The sequence below is a fragment of the Lepisma saccharinum genome, chromosome 10 (assembly GCF_977018435.1).
Source record: "Lepisma saccharinum chromosome 10, izLepSacc3.1, whole genome shotgun sequence".
Taxonomy (NCBI): Eukaryota; Metazoa; Arthropoda; class Insecta; order Zygentoma; family Lepismatidae; genus Lepisma; species Lepisma saccharinum.
The window spans coordinates 3,169,368-3,181,824 of NC_139238.1; the positions used below are offsets into that span (position 1 = coordinate 3,169,368).

At 40.9% G+C, this 12,457-nt stretch overlaps 1 protein-coding gene across 2 annotated transcripts in view; it reads left to right on the forward strand.

Annotated features, from left to right (window-relative positions):
- Nucleotides 1-1,699: 1,699 nt before the first annotated feature.
- The window catches only part of LOC145993734 (protein O-mannosyl-transferase TMTC2-like), a 62,235-nt gene continuing 51,477 nt past the window's right edge, over nt 1,700-12,457 (forward strand). For both annotated transcript variants that reach the window (XM_083129479.1, XM_083129480.1), the window contains exon 1: nt 1,700-1,885. In XM_083129479.1, the coding sequence (XP_082985605.1) occupies nt 1,800-1,885 (86 nt within the window). In that variant the 5' untranslated portion in view covers nt 1,700-1,799. The remainder of the gene's footprint in view (nt 1,886-12,457) is intronic.

Below are 12,457 nucleotides of genomic sequence, written 5' to 3' on the forward strand. Positions count from 1 at the left end.
GATATGAAATAATGGCTATTACCTTATTTTTCGATGTCTAAAAAATTGTTTTTTCAACGTTTAAGTCTATCTTGTGCTCACACAGATTAATCAGGACTGGACCTACAGTTTAATCTTTAAAAGCGCTTTTCCCTTTACGATAGAATTGGCACTTTTAGGGGTTTCCCTTATCCATTTTGGTACAATACGTTATTGTTATATCTAAGGCTCGGAAGTTGAGGAAAAATCCTTTTTTCCCCTAGTGTCCGAAGACGAGGCCCAACATCATATATGTTCATTTTGGGTCATTGTAGGCCAGAAAAAGGTGGGTTTCATTTGTCCTTTTTTGCCTTTTTCGGCGTTTTTTTGGCTTATTCGTCCTTTTTTAGACTTTTTTAGGTCTTAACGGTTTTTTTTTTGCCTTCTTTCGACTACGTTGTTACTGCCCATTCTCAATTCAAATTATCATCAGTTCATCACCTCTTAAACATATTTTCTGTAGTAAAGAAATAAAAAAGAAAGAAAGAAATATATTTGAACCATCCCTGAAACGAGAGAAAAACATTTTTGGACGACTGAAGCAGGTATGGTACAAGGTCCTCTAACAGTAACTTGTCTGGAAGGTCGCGCTGTAAGTGGCAACTTTCTCTTGTTTTGAAGCTTTCAGCACGGTGTATACGACCAGACAGCACGCGCCTGCAAAGATCTCAAGTCAGATAAGGAGGTGCCGCGCATATTCATTAAATATGTAATTAAAATTGAAGTTATTAATTAATTTGGATCACATTTATACGTCATTTTTTCCGTTTTTAGGTCCCTCTTTTTTATATGCTTAGGTCTTTTTATAGGTCTCCTTTTTGGCAATTTATAGGTCTTCAACTTCCGAGCACTAGTTATAGCAGTTACAGTTACATCATCCCCCGATGGCGTAGTGGTAACGTCATCACCTTGTAATCAAGGGATCCCGGGTTCGATACCTGGGGGCATATTGTGGTTCGGATTCCACTTTCAACTGTAGGTCCAGTCTTGATTAGCTTATCTGTGCATAAGGTGGACTTGAGACAAAAACTCAAAAGAGTCACATCGTCGTGAACTTCCTGATATAGCTACAACTTCAGTTATGTCAAATGGTGAGTTCCAAAGTTCTAATACTTAAATTTTTAACACGTTACAAGGATTTCATGTCATTACAATTTGGAGCCCCAGTAATGTTCCAGGACTGAACCCTCCACCCAGATACCTCTAAAACCGGGTCAGTTTTTACACATAAACACTGAATTACTCGGGATTATTTTTTCGCCTTGGTGAAAGGTTGAGACTGCAATTGCAAAGGTGGATAGTGCACAGCTGTTTCTTTGGGGGGGGCATACACACTATTACGTATATTAAGAATGTTGCACTATCACAAATGCCAATCGTCGTTCATTCTAAGCATATATTTCATTTACCAGTCTGATTTTACCCGAGTTTTTCACTGCTTCTATTTGAAAATGTTGATTTTTCTCAAATTTCAGCCCCATCGGCCCCCCTGCAGTGCACGCAAATATTTTGATTTCCTCGAATTAACCAAAACGATATCCATTCCGTAAAATGCGTAGAATGATCTGGAGAAAAGAACCACTTCGGAGATAAAAACGAGCAGTTGGAAACACTGCGGTAGATTGTGACGCCGAACGGAACGAAGCGTCGCCTCCATTCGCAGCTGACGCGGGGAAACGAAAGGACGCGCACAGCAGCGCCGCGCTCGGTCACGGAAGCGGCATGACGCGCGATATCGCCTGAGCCAGCTCCAGCAAGTGGTTGTCGCCTACGATGCCAGCATGGACTGGGCCCCCCTCGCCTGTGGACTCCTGGCGTTTCTCCTCTACGCCAACACCCTCCAATCGGGATTCGTCTACGATGACAAGTAAGTTGCATTACTTCCTTACTTCACGAAACATGTTGCTCCGAATTTAACATTGCTCTGCATGGACAAAAAAAAAGTGTTTTACGCATGTACTTAGAGGATGGTACAGAGAGGAGTCTCTGGCCCTGTTTTGGAATCAAACGAGACAAACGGCCCTTTACAAATCGAGACGAGACCGAGACGGCCCTTTATAAATCGAGCGGAAACCGAGAAGGCCCTTTACAAATCGAGACGAGACCGAGACGGCCCTTTACAAATCGAGACGAGACCAAGAAGGCCCTTTACAAATCGAGACGAGACCGAGACGGCCCTTTACAAATCGAGACGAGACCAAGAAGGCCCTTTACAAATCGAGACGAGACCGAGAAGGCCCTTTACAAATCGAGACGAGACCGAGAAGGCCCTTTACAAATCGAGACGAGACCGAGACGGCCCTTTACAAATCGAGTCGAGACCGAGACGGCCCTTTACAAATCGAGACGAGACCGAGAAGGCCCTTTACAAATCGAGACGAGACCGAGACGGCCCTTTACAAATCGAAACGAGACCGAGAAGGCCCTTTACAAATCGAGACCGAGAAGGCCCTTTACAAATCGAGACGAGACCGAGAAGGCTTTTTACAAATCGAGACGAGACCGAGACGGCTCTTTACAAATCGAGACGAGACCGAGAAGGCCCTTTACAAATCGAGACGAGACCGAGACGGCCCTTTACAAATCGAGACATCAAGACGGTCTTTGGTAAACACTAATGCAAGGATCTTGAAAAGCTAACTAAAGCAAAATTACTTTATCATGCTATAATAAGTATCCTTATGCAAACATACCAAGCGCATATCTATGCGATTATTTATTAATAGGACATGTATTTGGTTTTATCTAAAATCACAATCTTAATTCAGTAGCAATTGTGAAACCGGGGAGCGTAGTTGCATACATCCAGGATAAAATTACGTTTCTCGAGGGTTCGTAGGGTCGAAAGGAGTCGCCAACATAAAGTAGCACGAAGATTAATTTGCATTAATGAATTTATCAGACCAGAACAAGGCTCTCTGTAGGAATCTCTCTCTGCTCCCTCCTCCTGGTTTGTCCTTCTTTCTCTCTTGCATATATCTTCTTCCGTCTTCCTGTTTCTATACGCTTCATCTTTCTCTTCCCTCTCTCACTTCCATATTTCTTCTCTTTCCGTCTTTTTCCTTTCAGTCCCTCTTGGTTTTTCCATCTAATATAATAATTAATCTCTCCTTGTCTCCTCTACCTCTCTCGCTTCTTTCTTTTCCTGTCTCTATAATTCTTATCCTCTATAATTTCTCTTTCACATCGCATCCTTTCTTTCTCCACCAAAATTCTCGCTTCTATCTTTTCCTTTCTCTCTGTTTCTCGTCCACATCGCATCCTTTCTGTCGTCATCAAAACGTTTCCTTCTTATAACGACACGACAGTGAGCACTCATGAAGTGATATGATTCGATTCTTGTATGAAAAAAGTCCTCCCTCGCATAGTTCACAAACGTATACCGTGTCCCAGCTAACTGAGGAGCAAGCCTGCGCATAGCGTCAGAGAAGCGAGGGAAGTCTATTGGCCAGAGCGAAGGAGTACACGCTGCTGGGAAGGCAGTCGCTTTACCCCACTCCACGCAATTCCGTTCCTCTCACGTGTTCATTGGTGAAGCCGTATCGCGTCACTACATGCGCAGAGACTCGTTCTCGTTTGCCTGCTCCACAGTTAGCTGGGACGGAGTATAGCAACCACCAATACATTTTTATTACCTGTTGGCATACATTCACGCGCTCGTGTGGGTATAACTAAACACCAGTCCAATCTCTGAGAACGAACTCTATATTCCGTTCAAATCAAAATGTGTGGACATGCTCACCACCGAAGCAGGTACTTGAGGGGATGGGTTCACTGTGAGAGTAGCTTGTCATTATTCTTATTCATGCGTAATGGAGCGCGTGCTCTAAAATCTTAGGAGATTAGTGCAGCTCATTTAAGGTCATAGCCTTTTACTTTTGACCTCTCCCCGTCTAAACCTCCTGCCTCGCTAACCCCCTCCTTTCAGCACCATTTACAACGCAACAGTACCACCGCTAGCTCTGTAGTCCACACTTACATACGAGAGCGTTCATTTACAATACGATTGGTTATCAGGCCTACTCTACTTTTATAACTCTTTTTAAATAACTTTCAGCCCCTTTTACAACGCAACAGTACTACCAGTGGCGCAGGAATAGGGGGGATTGTACCCTCCAAATTTTTGAAGGGGGTACTGCACCCCCCTTAAATCCGTAAATCCAATTGTACACCCTGTAATCCCCTAGATAATTTGACAGACGCAAGGTGCTACTGTTAAAAGAACCTATTTTCAATTCGCTCAATTAAAATATTTATATTGTTTATAACTTAAAGCATTATCATTCTTGCCACTGAAATTCGAACCATTTAAACTTATTGTATTACATTGTGCTACTATGTAGTTAGTTAATTGACCTGTGTTATTGTTTAAAATGTGTGTGGAACGATGGAATCAAGTAAAGTTTACTCTCAGAAAATCACTCTCCAAACGAATGCTCTTTTTCGTAAGGGGGTACATTTTCTAAAGAAGTTGTCGCGTCGATTCGAAGATAAGATATAAATCTTGAGTATATGAATTTTTTCAAGTGGAATTTTTCGAAACGAAATGCTTACACAATGAAACGAGACGAGACGAGACACGACTGACCAACTTGGGGGGGTACAATGTACTCCTGTACCTCACCTATGATATTCATAACTTTGTAAGATGGTGTTCGGAAAACTATACTTAAACTTATATATTAAGAGATTTCTTTTAAAATAGAGATGGTACCGAGAACAAGAAAAAGTCTGTTCCCTCTCAAATTTTGTGATGAGACTAGAAAAAAATCTGTGCAAGATCAAAGGGAGGCGATACTTGATGTCAGAGACACTTGTTCATATCTGAAGAAATTGCTCAAAATAAATTTAAATTACTATATGTCTTATCCAGACATACCAAGCGTATATCTTATTGATTTTTCAAATAAGTCGTATATTTTGCTTACTGTAATTGCAAAGTTAATCCATTAGTGACAGTTGCGAGCCTGTGATGCCAAGTTTCATCTATTCAGGATAAAATTCCGTGTTTTCATGACATATTGTACGTTGTGAAACTTTGAGTGGTGACGCAATGAACGTGTTGTTTATACTAAACATTCCGTTGGTCAGGACGACATATCTCGCTTTGTAATCAAGGGGTCTCACATGCACAGTGCTTTGGATTCCACTTTAAACTCTAGATCCAGTCTCGATTAGCCCATCTGAGCATGAAGTGAATCTAGAATAAGTTTTAATTGAGTCAAAACCGAAATAAGAATAAGCACAAACAAGAACGAGAAGGACCTCGCCACATTGTCCGACACATTTTGGGGCTGGTGGGGTGGGTTCATTGTAGGGTAGGTGACTTGCCCCCACAATACTATTGAATGGCTTATTGCAGAAAGGGACCTGAGTCACTTTTGCACAATTCTGAGAAAAACAAGAAAAATTGTATAATATTGATAGTGTAAGAAAGAAATGTGCCGTTGTTGGCTCAAATATTCAGCATAAAGGAAAGTTAATTTTGCAACCCTCAATGCGCCCCGCTGAAGTATGCTGCTAGAGACAGTGGAGATGAAAAGGTTGTGACTCCGGTACCTTTCTGCAATAAAAGTGGAAACTTTGAGAAATAAGACGAGAAATATCCTACAAACGCCCGTTTGTCGTTGCCACATAAGCTAGGTTAGGTTAGGTTATGTTATATATGCCACAAAAAATTATAGATTCATCAATGAATGACAGTGTACTGCACTTTCTCGACTTTATTGTCGGTGTTTGAAGTACAATAATGTACGAGCTCGTACATGCATGTGTTACTCTACATCTGAGTCTGTTTCATTGGCGAGTGTAGCGGGCCACTGATGAATATCTTCATAAAATCCTTTGACGTCGTCTGGTACATACGACAAGGCAGTTCGTATGTCCTACAATTTAGTAAGCTTGATGGGCATACGTGAAACTGGGAACGTACGTGGCGTAGGAATTACAATTCTTGCACCTTTGGACAGATAGAAGGTGTGAAACGTCAAACCTTTGATGACTTCGGAAACCTTGACAGTGCCCTTATGTTCAACACAGTATTCAAAGTAATGATACTTGGAAATCTGAAAATACTGCCTATTCTTGTAGGAACACATGGTAGTTTTCGCAGATGCCACATTTTTTGTAGACATGAGGCCACCACGTTGCGAAATCAATAATGTTACTGGTGTCAATAAGTTTGACAGTATTTTTACCGCCCGAGCTGTATTACAGATTAGCGTACACAGTTCGTACAACGTATAAATACGGCTTAGTTTATTGCAGAAAAGGACCCGAGTCAGTGACTCAGGTACCTTTCTGCATTAAAGTACACTTTTCACTGTGCATTTTCTTGGCTATAGCCTCGTGTGACTGACGTCCTTTCTGCACTAAAAGATGTGTCTGTAACTAGGAAAATCAAAAATACCGTTAACTCCGATACCTCAAAAATGTGACTCAGGTCCCTTTCTGCAATAAGCCATTCTATTATACTTTCATATGGAACATTTTTTCGTACGATGCATATTTCTCGCGATATTTCGATTTGTCAAGTTACATGGGACACTCGGTATTTGTATCTATATATATGTATGTATGTATGTATGTATGGGAGGTTGAATTTTGTACCCCCCAAATGAAAAACGTTCCTGCGCCACTGAGTACCACTGCTAGCTCTGTAGTCCACACTTACATACGAGAGTGTTCTTTTACAAATACGATTGGTTACGAGGAATACTCTAGTTCTATCACTCTTCTTAAATTGTGAATTTTCGTGGAAAATATATTCTCCTTGGTCACCACAATCACCGGATCTAAGTCCTCTTGACTTTTTCGTATGAGGCCACATGAAAAGTATTGTATATGTGACTCCTGTAATGTCGGAGGAAGACCTGGTTGCACAAGTTCTGGCTACAGCAGACACGATTCAGCACACACCAGGTATTCTTGAGCGTGTGTATGCGAACATCCCTCGGAGGTACACTGTTTGCAACGAACTTCAGGTTCCCCACATCGAGAAGCTCTTGTAGTGACGTGAAATTATGTGATCTTGTCATCTGTGTAGTACCAAAAGGGCATGTTTCCGGACATGGGTTCCTTATCAAAACTTGATCTACTAAGTCCCCTCTACAACCGCTAGAAGTGTGTAATAGGAATTCTGAATCACCCTGTATAACACACTATAAGCACATTGTGCAGTCTTTTGTGCAGTTTGTCCTGTTTTTATGCTTATCTACCGGCAAAATACATAAAAATGTTCCAAAATTGCACGAAAACATTATGGACTTGTGAACCTGCAAAGTGAAACATTTTTAGAGTAAATTTGAGAACAAAATCTGAACACACACGCGTTCATATTTGATTAAAAGTAGTTTCAGGATATTGTTCTTAATTGTTTGATGGAGAAGAGGTCCTGGAAACGTTAAAAAAAAAACCGATATTGTTTCAGGCTTCACGAAGGCGTGGCATTGGGTCTTCAATATCAAATTAACAGTGCAATGAAGAAGATAAAATAATCATGAATGTTTTCCCAAAGCAAGCAAGAAAGAAACAAAAAATTAGGAAAATATCGCGGGGTCTGTATTCGTTAGTCATTACCTCAAGGGTGCCCCCTCCCCATTTTCTCCTCGGTTGCGCTCTGTATCTTTCGTAATTAAGAGCAGCTCCTCTCTTGAGCTCATTAGAAACAAAACAAAATCGATCAGTAATTATCATCATAGGGTAATACCCTGTTTCCAAGGAAACTGCGGTCAGGATTGGGGGAAGGAGGGTAATAACATGATTTCAATAGCCTATACTCTACGATGCCATCCCTTTTTCGTCTTAGTTGACCTCAACGACACTCGCATAATACATAATATGCTCCCTCTGGGGATCGAACCTGGGATCCTTGGATTACAAGGCGATGGCGTTACCAATTAGCCATCGGGAAGAAGCTACAGTTCACTGACATTTGCCCTTGTTGATACCCGTTGGTGGAGTGGTTAACGCTCCTAAGCTTGGAACTATACTCTGTCTCGGTTATGTATGGAGCAGGGGCGCGAGTAGAGGCAGAGAAGAGGGGACCGAGCGGGCAAAGCGAAGCAAAATACGCTGCTGCGAAGGTTGGTAACTGTAGTCGTTTCCCCCTCCACGCAATCCCATTTCCTCTCGCATGTTCATTGGTGAAGCGCTCTCTAGTTACAACTTGCGCAGAGTACAAGGGAACACAGATATGCTTTTCGACTTTGCGTTAACTCTTTGCATTGATACACACTGTCCTGGGAATCTCTGGAGCAAGTGAACAAAAACAAGTCCTCTGCGCATGTTGTAACAAGAGAGCGCTCGACCAATGAACACGTGAGAGGGGAAATGGGGAAAATTCGGCTGCAGCTACCAGTCGTTTGCAGCAGCATGCACAGCTTCGCTCCACCCACTCGCTTTCTCTTCTCTACCGTTATGAGCGGAGCTGCTCCACAGATTCCAGAGAGAGTATAGTGTCAGAGCACTTTCTCTAATGAGCGTTGCAACTTGCCACCCACCCTATCCCCCTGCAAGGTTCTTGGAACAGGAACACTTAATAAGCTCGAACTTACTTAAAGTTCACTTCACGCACAGAGGAAATCGGACACTAATGCATCAGATTAAGTTACAATGGGCTCTCTGCCTAATTGCGTCAGTAGCTCTATTCACGACCAAAAGATGGCAACCCTTGCTTCAAATAATAGCTTCGCGTGCATGTTATTATTTCTGTTGATTTTTCTAAAGAAAGAGGAACGAGAAAAAATAATATTTTGACAGGTGATTGAATGAAAGTGAGAAAACCATAATTGACATAGTTTCGGGAGAATATTGCGAAATTACAGCAAATTTTCCATTGTACTTTTCATGTTCTAATTATCCTAATAAGCATAGTAAATGGTATGTCAAAATAGTGGTTCATATGCGCCATCCTTAAAACTCAATATTTCTGTGAAGAACTTATATTGTCATCTTCAGACTCGTATTCAACAATAAGGTAATAACAAATCAATAACAATTGCCTGGAAAACACTGTCTAGTACTTCCAAGCACTAGCGTATTTACAATTTCGTTTCGGAGACTTTTTCTCTCTAACGGTGAAAATTTGTACGAGGGAGAGTCAAATGTCAAACAACCTTAAAAATCCTACACAATTACAGAGCAGTCTGTATACAGCTCAAATTTACATTTACCCGTTATTTACAAAACGACTTCAAGGCTGCAACACTGATCAACTGAGCAAATGGGTGAAAAGAACTTCGCAGTGATTCATGAGTAGGCTGAGAATCGACAAGCACAAAACGTCAAAAAATAAGCAAGGAAAACAACACAAAAATACGCTCTAAAATTGACGGAAATCAACAGATTTTCATCATTTCCCTCAAAAAGTAGTTATCTTCAAAATAGATCCTTATTAATGAAATAGACAGCAAAATAATTATATATTATTTTCAGAAATGACTCAACTTGCCCGTTAATTTTTCTCTTGCATCTTACGTGTTATTAAGGAATGGATTTTTACATATGTCGGTGCAAAGGTCAAACGAGGCTTAAGATAAAATTTTCACCCGGGCGAGGTGGATATCGTGTTATTGAAATATCTTTTTCGCAACAACCCCTCTTGAAATAGCCAAACTTACATAATCAAAATTAATGTTTTGGCGCTACTCAAGAACGGCCCCTCGGCCTCTAAGCAGACGTAGTCAACAGCTTGAATGGCATTTTCCTTCAATTCTTGAAGCTCTCATTGGTTAAACAAAGATGGTGCTGGACAATTTGGTTGTTAATACTTATACATCCCACTCTACAATCGGCGTGGTTGCAATTCATTAAAGTAAAAGGGCCATCTTTAATGTGCAAACACATCACAACCATTGTATATTAATTAAAGAATAGTATGCGGAATTTTCTGTAGCAACACCTTAGGATGTACAATCATCCAGATATAGTGATTGATTAACCTACTGACACATGTGCATGCTGAACCTAATATTTTCCTCCAATTATGCATATCTGACCCAAAAAACGTATCCCATCCTTCATGAATTTACATGAAGCGGAAGTTTTACGCGAAGCTGATCTGCAATTTCTACGTAACATCATGGCAGATGTAGATCTCTAAGAGTGTGGATGATTGACTATTCTTTCGCCTGCACATAGACAGGTGCAATCTCATAGTTTCCAAGCGCTACCGTTAGATGGCTCTGGCTAATTTTACTTGAAGAAGAAACAAGAAAAGGTCAGAAAAAATCAAATTGCTGCGTAATTGAAAGGTATAAATTTGGAGAAAGATTCATTGTTTTGGAGAATATCCTCAAGATAAACCGCTGATGGAAAATGAATTATAAAAGGTTACATACATACGACATACACAACACAAAAATATAGGATATGTAATTTTCTGTAGCAACACCTTAGGATGTACAATCATCCAGATGTAGTGATTGATTAACCTACTAACACATTTGCTTAAACAAGTAACAAGATGTGCCAAATATAGTTTTCAGACAGGTTTAAGAAAGACGTAGGGAGGAGAAGTTACTTAACTTCCAGCCTGAGTATTCTAATCCGAGGTACATAAGTAAAAGCTCATGAGATGGTAGAATGTTTCCTGAACTGCATTGTTACCGCAGGATCATAATTCAATTGACACCATGACAAAGAGCATGTGACTATCTTTGTTTTTATAAGCAGTATACTTTATGTTGTATTCTTTCTATCTCATCTTTTATACCTTATTTGTAAACAAATGTAAGCAGATGGTTAAGTGAAGAAAAGGCATTAATTAAAGCCTTAACTTCGCCACGTATACAAAACCGATATAAATAATTAAATAAAGAGAACAATTGAATCTGTCCTCTCGGAAAACTTTAGAATGCGTTCAAAATGCCGAATGAGGCCCAATTCTCTTTCGGAATTTTAAAATAAAATAAAAAGACAACGAAATTCAAAATTATGTTTTATTGCAATTTGCAATTTTTACATTAAATGTTGGATACTGTGTGGCCTGTTTTACAACAAAACACGGACACAAACACATGTAGGATGAAGTTGTATCCAACCCCCAAATCAAAAAAGTTCATCTGCCACTGAACACAACAAGTAAATAGTTGTCCGAGACAGCTCTACAGCCTTTGTTCTAAGCTGAATACCAACGCCTGTTTGTTATTGTCCTACTGCGGTACCAAGAATAAGATGGATTCGAGATATCTCCATTCCCACAATGCTCTCTCGTTTTGCAACTATTGTTGGGATTCCTGTCCGACAAACCCACCCTCCTCCTTGTTTCGAGGAAGGGGTTGATGAAAGCACTTAATGAAAGAAGCGAGTATCCCAGCAGGTGGCTTTTGTGAGTTATCCAAAAGGGGGACATTCCCTCCTCTTGGCTGCCGTTGCCACGACAGCGCCGCGGGGCGGGGGGAAGGGGGTTTGAGTCCTGCTGGCTGACTTCAATGTGCAATCGGTGACCCCGCAAGCCAATGATAAAGAACCGCAACTACATGGAAAGGAACTTATGAAAGCTTTGATGTTGTCATGGAGAATGGTGGAATATGTTTCAGTAACTAAATACGAGTTATAAATTGCTTTACGCGGTTGATTGAAAAGTTAATGCGAGGACTAAGTTTGTCCGTGGCCATAACTCTAATTTACATTAACTAACCTTCCACATTTCACAAAATTTGCGTTTACTAATAAAATTCGGCAACTTTAGTTTTGTCTGGAAAGTTCATATTTATGCATTTATGCTCTTTTCTTAGAAATATGTGTTTTTATGTGTTAAATGTAAAATTATGCATTTTTATGTGATATAAGACTTCGCAGATTACATTGCATGCATTGCATTGCACCCCTACCGATTATAGCCGACTTACGAAGCAAGGAATGCAAAAATGTTTTTACCTAAAAAAAATCCGCTTCCTAAACGCACGACCATGAAAATAGACAGCTAGGCAGAATTGTGCTGGTGCCACATTCGGGAAAAGGAAAGCGAGAGCGGGAAAAAAGTCGCTGGTTCCCGCGCACTGTGTGGCAACGTCAACCGGGCTGCGTTGCCAGTTCGAGCGTCAGACCGACCTCTCTCCGGGGCACTTTTGGGTCATCCGAAATACTGTCAGTTTGCATCACATGGATTACAAAGACCGACTCTACAACGAGATATTTCATTCTCTTAAACCTCGCGACGTGACAACAGCGCGAACTTCTGCCACCCGCCTAATTTCATGGCCGCCCGTTTAGTAATAAGTCTCTTCCAGCGATGCGCCGGCCCCAGTGGTGGGGTGGTTAGCATATCGCAGTAAAACGTCAGGGGTCCTGGGTTCGAATCCCGGCCTTAGCATGGATGTTTGTGAGTGCACATTCATCAATTTTATCATATCAGCACTCATCCTCATCTTTGTAAATTAGCCAGTGGCACAAAAAGCGAAGTAAAACAAGGGAAATCAATCAATCTCCCAGCGAT